Source organism: Ranitomeya imitator, chromosome 10 (genome assembly GCF_032444005.1).
Source record: "Ranitomeya imitator isolate aRanImi1 chromosome 10, aRanImi1.pri, whole genome shotgun sequence".
Taxonomy (NCBI): Eukaryota; Metazoa; Chordata; class Amphibia; order Anura; family Dendrobatidae; genus Ranitomeya; species Ranitomeya imitator.
Genome location: NC_091291.1, coordinates 147345731 through 147360414, shown reverse-complemented (window position 1 = coordinate 147360414; position 14684 = coordinate 147345731). Strand labels below are relative to the sequence as shown.

The 14684-nt window shown below is 59.4% G+C and overlaps 2 protein-coding genes across 3 annotated transcripts in view; one reads left to right on the top strand and one right to left on the bottom strand.

The window, feature by feature from the left end:
* Positions 1 to 894: 894 nt before the first annotated feature.
* LOC138651220 (uncharacterized) lies at positions 895 to 4588 on the bottom strand. Of its 2 annotated transcripts, XM_069741256.1 has the most exons (3): positions 3142 to 4588; positions 2412 to 2821; positions 895 to 2006 (listed from the first exon to the last, which is right to left on the bottom strand). In XM_069741256.1, exons 2-3 carry the CDS (start codon positions 2778 to 2780, stop codon positions 1476 to 1478), a joined length of 900 nt encoding a protein of 299 aa, XP_069597357.1. In that variant the 5' UTR covers positions 2781 to 2821; positions 3142 to 4588; the 3' UTR covers positions 895 to 1475. The 2 variants fall into 2 exon arrangements, with proteins under 2 accessions (XP_069597357.1, XP_069597356.1); XM_069741255.1 differs by having other exon boundaries at positions 2412 to 4588.
* A 6065-nt stretch (positions 4589 to 10653) lies between these two features.
* NFRKB (nuclear factor related to kappaB binding protein) overlaps positions 10654 to 14684 on the top strand; it is a 67613-nt gene continuing 63582 nt past the window's right edge. The window contains exon 1 of the mRNA XM_069742359.1: positions 10654 to 10764. The gene's annotated coding sequence lies outside the window, so the exon portion shown is untranslated. The remainder of the gene's footprint in view (positions 10765 to 14684) is intronic.

The window sequence follows — 14684 nt, the reverse complement described above, 5'->3', positions numbered from 1 at the left end:
AAGTAGAGCTTTTTGGGCAAAGGCAAAAAGAGGCATTCAAAGAAAAGAATACGGTCCCTACAGTCAAACATGGCGGAGGTTCCCTGATGTTTTGGGGTTGCTTTGCTGCCTCTGGCACTGGACTACTTGACCGTGTGCATGGCATTATGAAGTCTGAAGACTACCAACATATTTTGCAGCATAATGTAGGGCCCAGTGTAAGAAAGCTGGGTCTCCCTCAGAGGTCATGGGTCTTCCAGCAGGACAATGACCCAAAACACACTTCAAAAAGCACTAGAAAATGGTTTGAGAGAAAGCACTGGAGACTTCTAAGGTGGCCAGCAATGAGTCCAGACCTGAATCCCATAGAACACCTGTGGAGAGATCTAAAAATGGCAGTTTGGAGAAGGCGCCATTCAAATATCAGGGACCTGGAGCAGTTTGCCAAAGAAGAATGGTCTAAAATTCCAGCAGAGCATTGTAAGAAACTCATTGATGACTACCGGAAGCGGTTAGTCGCAGTTATTTTGGCTAAAGGTTGTGCAACCAAGTATTAGGCTGAGGGTGCCAATACTTTGGTCTGGCCCATTTTTGGAGTTTTGTGTGAAATGATCAATGTTTTGCTTCATTCTTTTGTGTTTTTTCATTTAAGACAAATTAAATGAAGATAATACCAAATACACACACACACACACTAGATGGTGGCCCGATTCTTAACACATCAGGTATTCTAGAATAAGCATGTCCACGTAGTATATTGCCCAGCGACATAGTATATTGCCCAGCGATGTAGTATATTGCCCAGCCACAGAGCCACGTAGTATAGAAACTAAAAAAATAAACATATACTCACCTTCCGAAGTCCCATTGAAGTCCTGCTATACTCACCATCCGCCGCCTTTCCCGCTCCTCGGGACGCTCCTGGGATCGCTCAATTGCGTCAGCTTCCGGTCCCAGGGCTGGTATGAGCAGGACCTGTGATGACGTCGCGGTCACATGACCGTGCCGTCACGGCAGGTCCTTGTCGCACACCACCCCTGGGACCGGAAGCTGCTGCTTGCAATGGAGCAGTCCCGGGAGCGGGAAAGGCGGCGGAGGGTGAGTATAGGTTTTTTGTTTTTTTTTTATTATTTTTAACATGACATTTTTACTATTGATGCTGCATAGGGGATTACGGAGCGGGCGCCGGGCAGTTAGTGCAGGGGAGGGACTAATCGGACTTATAAAGTTTATTAACATATAAATAAACATATACTCACCTTCCGAAGTCCCGTTGAAGTCCTGCTATACTCACCATCCGCCGCCTTTCCCTGGGACCGGAAGCTGCCGCTTGCAATGGAGCGGTCCCAGGAGCGGGAAAGGTGGTGGAGGGCGAGTATAGCAGGTTTTTTTTTTTATTGTTTTTAACATGACATTTTTACTATTGATGCTGCATAGGCATAGGGGATTACGGAGCTTATGTAACAGAAGTTTCTATCGTTTTCAAGCCAAGAACCCTACAGATGTTGATAGTAGGTGTCCATCTCGCTGTACTGGTGTGTGGCTGTAGGAGGTCCTTGCGAAAAGTCACCAAAAGAAGGGGGTGGAGGTGGTGTCCGGAACTGCAAATGATGTGGGGTAGGTCTGCGGACAGGAGTGCTGTGCATGGGCTCTTGCTGATGTCCCCAATAAAACTGGCCACTGGGCTGACGGTCGCTGCTGGTCACCGTTGATGTCTCAGTCAGTTTGCCTGCGGCTGCCGCGTTCAAAACCTCGAACATTACTCTCTCCGCGTGCATTCGCTGGGTGACGTCCAATCTGTTTAACCGTTCCGCAACGAAGGATGGGAATCCGGTGAGCTGGGTTGTGGCATGCTGGGTCATAATGTTGTTGGCCAGTGCCAGGAGATCCATAGGTGTGCCCGCAGTCGCCTTTCTTTTGTGAGATGGACGATGTGGACGTGTCTGCTCCTCGACACACGGGCTTATGGAGGACTGAGGGGTCTCATCATCGTTGACTTCTGGTGTTTGCAGCTGTTGAGGAGGCACCTGTGAGTACAGGAAAAAAAAAAAGTCAATAACATTCAAACAAATCAGCCCTAGAGAGCCCCCCACCTCCCCAACACCTCTATGCCCGTCCATGGGAAGCTATGAGGAACAGTTATCTAGGTAGCAAGAGCGTACAGAGCTGGGCTGAACTACTTTTGCCGGCTATACTGTACGAATGTGCGGAAGACACAAAATTTAAATTTATTTTAGACTTTTGAAATAAGACAGCATTTAAAGGTAGGGAAGGACTGTTTGGACATAGTTATCTGAACAGGAAGTGGCAACTGTTATTATCTGCTGGATTAAACATTAAAAACGTGAATTATTCTTATTGGAAACCGTGGAGTATCATACACATACAAGACACAGGGCATGCTACAAGAAGGGAAGCTAGGGGGTACTTACATGCTCGTCAGGAGACTCGGGCAGGATCTCTTCAGCGGATGGGGCACAAAGGCTTGTCACGGTCTGGGACGGGCGAGGAATTTCCTGGTCCCGAGTGAACGCCAGCAGGTCATAGTACCACAACTTGGGCACATAGACGTCGTCGGTTTCGGCCCCAGACTTCATGGACTTTTCAACCTTGTTGACCTCTTTTTTGTAGACTGTGCGGAGAGCCTGGATCTTCTTCCGCACAATGTTTTCATCCACCGTCTCAGTGGGATGATGCTGCTTGTAGAGGGCCACCAGCTTCTCGTACGCAGCTTTGTTCTTGTAGCGGTTGCTGTAATCCGCAGACGTGATCTTCCACAAGCAGGGCAGGAAGCGGTACATGTCGATGAGTGCCCGAACAACTCCTGGTCATTGGCAGACATCTGAAAGAAATAGTTAAGTTACAGCAAGCAAGAAAGTGAACACTCAAAATGGCTGCCAGCCAGAGCAAAAGCGTATTTGTTTACCTTTTCATAAAGCGAAAGCTCAAAATGGCTGCCAGCCAGCGCAAAAACGTATTTGTTAACCTTTCCATATAGTGAAAGCTCAAAATGACTGCCAGCCAATGCAAAAGCGTGTTTGTTTACAAACTTGCAAGCTCAAACAGATCTCTGCAGAGATGTAGTATACATCACTCTACAATACACATAAATTAGCATTGCTGCATGGCAGATGACACAAACAGCACAAAGATATTACTTACCGTTGATACGCTGAAAGAGATAGAGAACGAAAACGATGCAGAGTTCTGGATTTCCAAACAGGACGCTCACGTGAGGCTCGTAGGTGGCAGAGGACGCACAAGTAATTCCAAAGGAAAGACTGAGTAGACTGTGTAGTCGCGGTTTATATTTCGCTGTGGCCTATCAGTGTTCACAGGGAGACGGCGTCACAGCCACTCATTTCAGGCCATCGCGACTGAGGGCGTCTCCTTTTGTAATGTAATGGCCCCTCTTTTTGTAATGTACACGCCACCTCCCAGGCAGTCGCGACTGAGGGCGTCTCCTTTTGTAATGTAATGGCCCCTCGTTTTGTAATGTACACGCCACCTCCCAGGCAGTCGCGACTGAGGGCGTCTCCTTTTGTAATGTAATGGCCCCTCTTTTTGTAATGTACACGCCACCTCCCTGGCCGTCGCAACTGAGGGCGTCTCCTTTTGTAATGTAAAACAACTACCTGGCTAGAAGGAGAAGCTGCGACGCCCCCTATGCTCGTTGCTGGCGTTGTTGCTTTTGATGTCAAACATGACGATACAAGTCGACCTGACAACGAAATAAAGTTCTGGACTTCTAGCTCCGACCAGCGATATCACAGCGGGATCCAGATCGCTGCTGTGTGTCAAACACAACGAGATCGCTATCCAGGACGCTGCAACATTACAGATCGTTGTCGTTCTCGTTGCAAAGTTGCCGAGTGTGAAGGTACCTTTACTCAGCGTTTTTGGTGGCAAGGAGTTCAACAAGATGTACGGGAGTATGTGGCCACCTGCAGTGTCTGGGCGTGTTCTAAGACTTCTCATACTCGTCTGTCAGGGTCTCTCCAACCATGGGAGATTCCCAGTAGGACTCACTTGTGGGTCGATATCACGGATCTACCAGTGTCAGCAGGTATTACTGTAATTTTGGTGGTGATGGACAGATTCAGTAAAATGTCACATTTTATTGTGCTAAGTGCGTTACCTAATGCAAAGTCCTTGGCGCAAATATTAATCGGGGAAATTGTAAATGATGGAGATGTCAATGAGGTGAGATGCACTGCAGTGGTTCCTGCGAGGACCGCGCTCCCATCTCCTCAGCGAGCCACCCACACTGCAGTGGTTCCTGCGAAGGCCCAGCTCCAGTTTCCTCAGCACTGAGCCACCACACTGCAGTGGTTCCTATAAGGATCACGCTCGGGTCTCCTCAGCATTGACCCATCACACTGCAGTGGTTCCTTTGAGGACACGCCCTGGTCTCCTCAGCACTGAGCCGCCACACTGCAGTGGTTCTTGTGAGGGCCCCGCTCCGTCTCCTCAGCACTGAGCCCCCCACACTGCAGTGGTTCGTGTGAGGACCCCGCTCCGTCTCCTCAGCACTGAGCCCCCCACACTGCAGTGGTTCCTGTGAGGGCCCCGTTCCCGTCTCCTCAGCACTGAGCCCCCCACACTGCAGTGGTTCCTGTGAGGACCCCGCTCCGTCTCCTCAGCACTGAGCCCCCCACACTGCAGTGGTTCCTGTGAGGGCCCCGCTCCAATCTCCTCAGCACTGAGTCCCCCACACTGCAGTGGTTCCTGTGAGGACCCCGCTCCGTCTCCTCAGCACTGAGCCCCCACACTGCAGTGGTTGCTGTGAGGGCCCCGCTCCGCCTCCTCAGCACTGAGCCCCCCACACTGCAGTGGTTCCTGTGAGGACCCCGCTCCGTCTCCTCAGCACTGAGCCCCCCACACTGCAGTGGTTCCTGGGAGGGCCCCGCTCCCATCTCCTCAGCACTGAGCCCCCCACACTGCAGTGGTTCCTGTGAGGGCCCCCGCTCCGTCTCCTCAGCACTGAGCCCCCCCACACTGCAGTGGTTCCTGTGAGGACCCCGCTCCGTCTCCTCAGCACTGAGCCCCCCACACTGCAGTGGTTCCTGTGAGGACCCCGCTCCGTCTCCTCAGCACTGAGCCCCCCACACTGCAGTGATTCCTGTGAGGGCCCCGCTCCGTCTCAGCACTGAGCCCCCCACACTGCAGTGGTTCCTGTGAGGACCCCGCTCCGTCTCCTCAGCACTGAGCCCCCCACACTGCAGTGGTTCCTGTGAGGGCCCCGCTCCCGTCTCCTCAGCACTGAGCCCCCCACACTGCAGTGGTTCCTGTGAGAACCCCGCTCCCGTCTCCTCAGCACTGAGCCCCCCACACTGCAGTGGTTCCTGTGAGGACCCCGCTCCGTCTCCTCAGCACTGAGCCCCCACACTGCAGTGGTTCCTGTGGGGGCCCCGCTCCCGCCTCCTCAGCACTGAGCCCCCCACACTGCAGTGGTTCCTGTGGGGGCCCCGCTCCCGCCTCCTCAGCACTGAGCCCCCCACACTGCAGTGGTTCCTGTGAGAACCCCGCTCCCGTCTCCTCAGCACTGAGCCCCCCACACTGCATTGGTTCCTATGAGAACCCCGCTCCCGTCTCCTCAGCACTGAGCCCCCCACACTGCAGTGGTTCCTGTGAGGACCCCGCTCCCGTCTCCTCAGCACTGAGCCCCCCACACTGCAGTGGTTCCTGTGAGGACCCTGCTCCGTCTCCTCAGCACTGAGCCCCCCACACTGCAGTAGTTCCTGTGAGAACCCCGCTCCGTCTCCTCAGCACTGAGCCCCCCACACTGCAGTGGTTCCTGTGGGCCCCGCTCCCGTCTCCTCAGCACTGAGCCCCCCACACTGCAGTGGTTCCTGTGAGGACCCCGCTCCCGTCTCCTCAGCACTGAGCCCCCCACACTGCAGTGGTTCCTGTGAGGGCCCCGCTCCGTCTCCTCAGCACTGAGCCCCCCACAATGCAGTGGTTCCTGTGAGGACCCCGCTCCCGTCTCCTCAGCACTGAGCCCCCCACACTGCAGTGGTTCCTGTGAGGACCCCGCTCCGTCTCCTCAGCACTGAGCCCCCCACACTGCAGTGGTTCCTGTGAGGACCCCGCTCCTGTCTCCTCAGCACTGAGCCCCCCACACTGCAGTGGTTCCTGTGAGGACCCCGCTCCGTCTCCTCAGCACTGAGCCCCCCACACTGCAGTGGATCCTGTGAGGACCCCGCTCCGTCTCCTCAGCACTGAGCCCCCCACACTGCAGTGGATCCTGTGAGGACCCCGCTCCGTCTCCTCAGCACTGAGCCCCCCACACTGCAGTGGTTCCTGTGAGGGCCCCGCTCCCGCCTCCTCAGCACTGAGCCCCCCACACTGCAGTGGTTCCTGTGAGGGCCCCGCTCCGTCTCCTCAGCACTGAACCCCCCACACTGCAGTGGTTCCTGTGAGGGCCCCGCTCCGTCTCCTCAGCACTGAACCCCCCACACTGCAGTGGTTCCTGTGAGGACCCCGCTCCCATCTCCTCAGCACTGAACCCCCCACACTGCAGTGGTTCCTGTGAGGACCCCGCTCCGTCTCCTCAGCACTGAACCCCCCACACTGCAGTGGTTCCTGTGAGGGCCCCGCTCCGTCTCCTCAGCACTGAGCCCCCACACTGCAGTGGTTCCTGTGAGAACCCCGCTCCTGTCTCCTCAGCACTGAGCCCCCCACACTGCAGTGGTTCCTGTGAGGACCCCGCTCCGTCTCCTCAGCACTGAGCCCCCACACTGCAGTGGTTCCTGTGGGGGCCCCGCTCCCGCCTCCTCAGCACTGAGCCCCCCACACTGCAGTGGTTCCTGTGAGAACCCCGCTCCCGTCTCCTCAGCACTGAGCCCCCCCACACTGCAGTGGTTCCTGTGAGGACCCCGCTCCGTCTCCTCAGCACTGAGCCCCCCACACTGCAGTGGTTCCTGTGAGGACCCCGATCCGTCTCCTCAGCACTGAGCCCCCACACTGCAGTGGTTCCTGTGAGAACCCCGCTCCCGTCTCCTCAGCACTGAGCCCCCCACACTGCAGTGGTTCCTGTGAGGGCCCCGCTCCCGCCTCCTCAGCACTGAGCCCCCCACACTGCAGTGGTTCCTGTGAGGGCCCCGCTCCGTCTCCTCAGCACTGAGCCCCCCACAATGCAGTGGTTCCTGTGAGAACCCCGCTCCCGCCTCCTCAGCACTGAGCCCCCACACTGCAGTGGTTCCTGTGAGAACCCCGCTCCCGCCTCCTCAGCACTGAGCCCCCCACACTGCAGTGGTTCCTGTGAGAACCCCGCTCCCGTCTCCTCAGCACTGAACCCCCCACACTGCAGTGGTTCCTGTGAGGACCCCGCTCCGTCTCCTCAGCACTGAACCCCCCACACTGCAGTGGTTCCTGTGAGGACCCCGCTCCGTCTCCTCAGCACTGAGCCCCCACACTGCAGTGGTTCCTGTGGGGGCCCCGCTCCCGCCTCCTCAGCACTGAGCCCCCCACACTGCAGTGGTTCCTGTGAGGGCCCCGCTCCGTCTCCTCAGCACTGAGCCCCCACACTGCAGTGGTTCCTGTGAGAACCCCGCTCCCGTCTCCTCAGCACTGAGCCCCCCACACTGCAGTGGTTCCTGTGAGGACCCCGCTCCCGCCTCCTCAGCACTGAGCCCCCCACACTGCAGTGGTTCCTGTGAGAACCCCGCTCCCGTCTCCTCAGCACTGAGCCCCCCACACTGCAGTGGTTCCTGTGAGGACCCCGCTCCGTCTCCTCAGCACTGAGCCCCCACACTACAGTGGTTCCTGTGAGGACCCCGCTCCGTCTCCTCAGCACTGAGCCCCCCACACTGCAGTGGTTCCTATGAGAACCCCGCTCCCGTCTCCTCAGCACTGAGCCCCCCACACTGCAGTGGTTCCTGTGAGGGCCCCGCTCCCATCTCCTCAGAACTGAGCCCCCCACACTGCAGTGGTTCCTGTGAGGACCCCGCTCCGTCTCCTCAGCACTGAGCCCCCCACACTGCAGTGGTTCCTGTGAGGGCCCCGCTCCCATCTCCTCAGCACTGAACACCCCACACTGCAGTGGTTCCTGTGAGAACCCCGCTCCGTCTCCTCAGCACTGAGCCCCCCACACTGCAGTGGTTCCTGTGGGGGCCCCGCTCCGTCTCCTCAGCACTGAGCCCCCACACTGCAGTGGTTCCTGTGAGAACCCCGCTCCGTCTCCTCAGCACTGAGCCCCCCACACTGCAGTGGTTCCTGTGAGGACCCCGCTCCGTCTCCTCAGCACTGAACCCCCCACACTGCAGTGGTTCCTGTGAGGACCCCGCTCCATCTCCTCAGCACTGAGCCCCCCACACTGCAGTGGTTCCTGTGAGGACCCCGCTCCGTCTCCTCAGCACTGAGCCCCCCACACTGCAGTGGTTCCTGTGAGAACCCCGCTCAGTCTCCTCAGCACTGAGCCCCCCACACTGCAGTGGATCCTGTGAGGACCCCGCTCCGTCTCCTCAGCACTGAACCCCCCACACTGCAGTGGTTCCTGTGAGGACCCCGCTCAGTCTCCTCAGCACTGAGCCCCCCACACTGCAGTGGTTCCTGTGAGGGCCCCGCTCCGTCTCCTCAGCACTGAGCCCCCCACACTGCAGTGGTTCCTGTGAGGACCCCGCTCCGTCTCCTCAGCACTGAACCCCCCACACTGCAGTGGTTCCTGTGGGGGCCCCGCTCCGTCTCCTCAGCACTGAGCCCCCCACACTGCAGTGGTTCCTGTGGGGGCCCCGCTCCGTCTCCTCAGCACTGAACCCCCCACACTGCAGTGGTTCCTGTGGGGGCCCTGCTCCGTCTCCTCAGCACTGAACCCCCCACACTGCAGTGGTTCCTGTGAGGACCCCGCTCCGTCTCCTCAGCACTGAACCCCCCACACTGCAGTGGTTCCTGTGAGGACCCCGCTCCGTCTCCTCAGCACTGAACCCCCCACACTGCAGTGGTTCCTGTGAGGACCCCGCTCCGTCTCCTCAGCACTGAGCCCCCCACAATGCAGTGGTTCCTGTGAGGACCCCGCTCCGTCTCCTCAGCACTGAGCCCCCCACAATGCAGTGGTTCCTGTGAGGACCCCGCTCCGTCTCCTCAGCACTGAACCCCCCACACTGCAGTGGTTCCTGTGAGGACCCCGCTCCGTCTCCTCAGCACTGAACCCCCCACACTGCAGTGGTTCCTGTGAGGACCCCGCTCCGTCTCCTCAGCACTGAGCCCCCCACAATGCAGTGGTTCCTGTGAGGACCCCGCTCCGTCTCCTCAGCACTGAACCCCCCACACTGCAGTGGTTCCTGTGAGAACCCCGCTCCGTCTCCTCAGCACTGAGCCCCCACACTGCAGTGGTTCCTGTGAGGACCCCGCTCCGTCTCCTCAGCACTGAACCCCCCACACTGCAGTGGTTCCTGTGAGAACCCCGCTCCGTCTCCTCAGCACTGAACCCCCCACACTGCAGTGGTTCCTGTGAGGGCCCCGCTCCCATCTCCTCAGCACTGAACACCCCACACTGCAGTGGTTCCTGTGAGGACCCCGCTCCGTCTCCTCAGCACTGAGCCCCCCACACTGCAGTGGATCCTGTGAGGACCCCGCTCCGTCTCCTCAGCACTGAACCCCCACACTGCAGTGGTTCCTGTGAGGACCCCGCTCCGTCTCCTCAGCACTGAGCCCCCCACACTGCAGTGGTTCCTGTGAGGACCCCGCTCCGTCTCCTCAGCACTGAACCCCCCACACTGCAGTGGTTCCTGTGAGGACCCCGCTCCGTCTCCTCAGCACTGAGCCCCCCACACTGCAGTGGTTCCTGTGAGGACCCCGCTCCGTCTCCTCAGCACTGAGCCCCCCACACTGCAGTGGTTCCTGTGAGGACCCCGCTCCGTCTCCTCAGCACTGAGCCCCCCACACTGCAGTGGTTCCTGTGAGGACCCCGCTCCGTCTCCTCAGCACTGAGCCCCCCACACTGCAGTGGTTCCTGTGAGGACCCCGCTCCGTCTCCTCAGCACTGAACCCCCCACACTGCAGTGGTTCCTGTGAGGACCCCGCTCCGTCTCCTCAGCACTGAGCCCCCACACTGCAGTGGTTCCTGTGAGGACCCCGCTCCGTCTCCTCAGCACTGAGCCCCCACACTGCAGTGGTTCCTGTGAGGACCCCGCTCCGTCTCCTCAGCACTGAGCCCCCCACACTGCAGTGGTTCCTGTGAGGACCCCGCTCCGTCTCCTCAGCACTGAGCCCCCCACACTGCAGTGGTTCCTGTGAGGACCCCGCTCCGTCTCCTCAGCACTGAGCCCCCCACACTGCAGTGGTTCCTGTGAGGACCCCGCTCCGTCTCCTCAGCACTGAGCCCCCCACACTGCAGTGGTTCCTGTGAGGACCCCGCTCCGTCTCCTCAGCACTGAGCCCCCCACACTGCAGTGGTTCCTGTGAGGACCCCGCTCCGTCTCCTCAGCACTGAACCCCCCACACTGCAGTGGTTCCTGTGAGGACCCCGCTCCGTCTCCTCAGCACTGAGCCCCCACACTGCAGTGGTTCCTGTGAGGACCCCGTTCAGTGACAGGAGGATTACCCTTTACCCAGCAGGCCCCGCGGCTCCCGTGCTGTGATTGGACGACTTCCCAACACGGCAACGGTTACTTCCGGGTAGTTGCTCTGCATCCTGGTACCGGAAGTGTTCCGCACGTGTGGTTGTTTGCTTCCGGCAGGTCATATCCGGCAAGGAAAACGGAAGCCGGTACCGGGCAGGATGTTCCCGAGAGTGAAAGGACGAAGTGGACAGAGCAGAGGGATGAACGTCACCGATAACAGGAGGTGAGAGACCGGGGAGACCAGAGACTGAGGAGGGAGAGGAGAGGTCTCTGAGGTGAGGAGGGAGAGGAGAGGTCTCTGTGGTGGGGAGGGAGAGGAGAGGTCTCTGTGGTGAGGAGGGAGAGGAGAGGTCTCTGTGGTGAGGAGGGAGAGGACAGGTCTCTGTGGTGAGGAGGGAGAGGAGAGGTCTCTGTGGTGAGGAGGGAGAGGAGAGGTCTCTGTGGTGAGGAGGGAGAGGAGAGGTCTCTGTGGTGAGGAGGGAGAGGAGAGGTCTCCGAGGTGAGGAGGGAGAGGAGAGGTCTCTGAGGAGGGAGAGGAGAGGTCTCTGAGGAGGGAGAGGAGAGGTCTCTGAGGAGGGAGAGGAGAGGTCTCTGATGAGGGAGAGGAGAGGTCTCTGATGAGGGAGAGGAGAGGTCTCTGATGAGGGAGAGGAGAGGTCTCTGATGAGGGAGAGGAGAGGTCTCTGATGAGGGAGAGGAGAGGTCTCTGATGAGGGAGAGGAGAGGTCTCCGAGGTGAGGAGGGAGAGGAGAGGTCTCCGAGGTGAGGAGGGAGAGGAGAGGTCTCCGAGGTGAGGAGGGAGAGGAGAGGTCTCCGAGGTGAGGAGGGAGAGGAGAGGTCTCCGAGGTGAGGAGGGAGAGGAGAGGTCTCCGGGGTGAGGAGGGAGAGGACAGGTCTCCGAGGTGAGGAGGGAGAGGAGAGGTCTCCGAGGTGAGGAGGGAGAGGAGAGGTCTCCGGGGTGAGGAGGGAGAGGAGAGGTCTCCGAGGTGAGGAGGGAGAGGAGAGGTCTCCGAGGTGAGGAGGGAGAGGAGAGGTCTCCGGGGTGAGGAGGGAGAGGAGAGGTCTCCGAGGTGAGGAGGGAGAGGAGAGGTCTCCGTGGTGAGGAGGGAGAGGAGAGGTCTCCGAGGTGAGGAGGGAGAGGAGAGGTCTCCGAGGTGAGGAGGGAGAGGAGAGGTCTCCGAGGTGAGGAGGGAGAGGAGAGGTCTCTGAGGAGGGAGAGGAGAGGTCTCTGAGGAGGGAGAGGAGAGGTCTCTGATGAGGGAGAGGAGAGGTCTCTGAGGAGGGAGAGGAGAGGTCTCCGAGGTGAGGAGGGAGAGGAGAGGTCTCTGATGAGGGAGAAGAGAGGTCTCCGAGGTGAGGAGGGAGAGGAGAGGTCTCTGATGAGGGAGAGGAGAGGTCTCCGAGGTGAGGAGGGAGAGGAGAGGTCTCCGAGGTGAGGAGGGAGAGGAGAGGTCTGATGAGGGAGAGGTCTCTGAGGAGGGAGAGGAGAGGTCTCTGAGGAGGGAGAGGAGAGGTCTCTGAGGAGGGAGAGGAGAGGTCTCTGAGGAGGGAGAGGAGAGGTCTCTGAGGAGGGAGAGGAGAGGTCTCTGAGGAGGGAGAGGAGAGGTCTCTGAGGAGGGAGAGGAGAGGTCTCTGATGAGGGAGAGGAGAGGTCTCTGATGAGGGAGAGGAGAGGTCTCCGAGGTGAGGAGGGAGAGGAGAGGTCTCCGAGGTGAGGAGGGAGAGGAGAGGTCTCCGAGGTGAGGAGGGAGAGGAGAGGTCTCCGAGGTGAGGAGGGAGAGGAGAGGTCTCCGAGGTGAGGAGGGAGAGGAGAGGTCTCCGAGGTGAGGAGGGAGAGGAGAGGTCTCTGATGAGGGAGAGGAGAGGTCTCTGATGAGGGAGAGGAGAGGTCTCTGAGGAGGGAGAGGAGAGGTCTCTGAGGAGGGAGAGGAGAGGTCTGAGGAGGGAGAGGAGAGGTCTCCGAGGTGAGGAGGGAGAGGAGAGGTCTCTGATGAGGGAGAAGAGAGGTCTCCGAGGTGAGGAGGGAGAGGAGAGGTCTCTGATGAGGGAGAGGAGAGGTCTCCGAGGTGAGGAGGGAGAGGAGAGGTCTCCGAGGTGAGGAGGGAGAGGAGAGGTCTCTGAGGAGGGAGAGGAGAGGTCTCTGAGGAGGGAGAGGAGAGGTCTCTGAGGAGGGAGAGGAGAGGTCTCTGAGGAGGGAGAGGAGAGGTCTCTGAGGAGGGAGAGGAGAGGTCTCTGAGGAGGGAGAGGAGAGGTCTCTGAGGAGGGAGAGGAGAGGTCTCTGAGGAGGGAGAGGAGAGGTCTCTGAGGAGGGAGAGGAGAGGTCTCTGAGGAGGGAGAGGAGAGGTCTCTGAGGAGGGAGAGGAGAGGTCTCTGAGGAGGGAGAGGAGAGGTCTCTGAGGAGGGAGAGGAGAGGTCTCTGAGGAGGGAGAGGAGAGGTCTCTGAGGAAGGAGAGGAGAGGTCTCTGAGGAGGGAGAGGAGAGGTCTCTGAGGAGGGAGAGGAGAGGTCTCTGAGGAGGGAGAGGAGAGGTCTCTGAGGAGGGAGAGGAGAGGTCTGAGGAGGGAGAGGAGAGGTCTCCGAGGTGAGGAGAGGTCTCCGAGGTGAGGAGGGAGAGGAGAGGTCTCCGAGGTGAGGAGGGAGAGGAGAGGTCTCCGAGGTGAGGAGGGAGAGGAGAGGTCTCCGAGGTGAGGAGGGAGAGGAGAGGTCTCCGAGGTGAGGAGGGAGAGGAGAGGTCTGAGGAGGGAGAGGAGAGGTCTCCGAGGTGAGGAGGGAGAGGAGAGGTCTCCGAGGTGAGGAGGGAGAGGAGAGGTCTCCGAGGTGAGGAGGGAGAGGAGAGGTCTCCGAGGTGAGGAGGGAGAGGAGAGGTCTCCGGGGTGAGGAGGGAGAGGAGAGGTCTCCGAGGTGAGGAGGGAGAGGAGAGGTCTCCGAGGTGAGGAGGGAGAGGAGAGGTCTCCGAGGTGAGGAGGGAGAGGAGAGGTCTCCGAGGTGAGGAGGGAGAGGAGAGGTCTCCGAGGTGAGGAGGGAGAGGAGAGGTCTCCGAGGTGAGGAGGGAGAGGAGAGGTCTCTGAGGAGGGAGAGGAGAGGTCTCTGAGGAGGGAGAGGAGAGGTCTCTGAGGAGGGAGAGGAGAGGTCTCTGAGGAGGGAGAGGAGAGGTCTCTGAGGAGGGAGAGGAGAGGTCTCTGAGGAGGGAGAGGAGAGGTCTCTGAGGAGGGAGAGGAGAGGTCTCTGAGGAGGGAGAGGAGAGGTCTGAGGAGGGAGAGGAGAGGTCTCCGAGGTGAGGAGGGAGAGGAGAGGTCTCTGATGAGGGAGAAGAGAGGTCTCCGAGGTGAGGAGGGAGAGGAGAGGTCTCTGATGAGGGAGAGGAGAGGTCTCCGAGGTGAGGAGGGAGAGGAGAGGTCTCCGAGGTGAGGAGGGAGAGGAGAGGTCTCCGAGGTGAGGAGGGAGAGGAGAGGTCTCTGAGGAGGGAGAGGAGAGGTCTCTGAGGAGGGAGAGGAGAGGTCTCTGAGGAGGGAGAGGAGAGGTCTCTGAGGAGGGAGAGGAGAGGTCTCTGAGGAGGGAGAGGAGAGGTCTCTGAGGAGGGAGAGGAGAGGTCTCTGAGGAGGGAGAGGAGAGGTCTCTGAGGAGGGAGAGGAGAGGTCTCTGAGGAGGGAGAGGAGAGGTCTCTGAGGAGGGAGAGGAGAGGTCTCTGAGGAGGGAGAGGAGAGGTCTCTGAGGAGGGAGAGGAGAGGTCTCTGAGGAGGGAGAGGAGAGGTCTCTGAGGAGGGAGAGGAGAGGTCTCTGAGGAGGGAGAGGAGAGGTCTCTGAGGAGGGAGAGGAGAGGTCTCTGAGGAGGGAGAGGAGAGGTCTCTGAGGAGGGAGAGGAGAGGTCTCTGAGGAGGGAGAGGAGAGGTCTCTGAGGAGGGAGAGGAGAGGTCTCTGAGGAGGGAGAGGAGAGGTCTCTGAGGAGGGAGAGGAGAGGTCTCTGAGGAGGGAGAGGAGAGGTCTCTGAGGAGGGAGAGGAGAGGTCTCTGAGGAGGGAGAGGAGAGGTCTCTGAGGAGGGAGAGGAGAGGTCTGAGGAGGGAGAGGAGAGGTCTCCGAGGTGAGGAGGGAGAGGAGAGGTCTCTGAGGTGAGGAGGGAGAGGAGAGGTCTCTGAGGTGAGGAGG

Coding starts and splice junctions, on each gene's coding strand:
- LOC138651220 (XM_069741255.1), bottom strand. CDS start 2,780: ATGTACCGCTTCCTGCCCTGCTTGTGGAAGATCACGTCTGCGGATTAC. Junction 2,007..2,411: donor CCGAGTCTCCTGACGAGCAT/GTAAGTACCCCC, acceptor CTGTACTCACAG/GTGCCTCCTCAACAGCTGCA.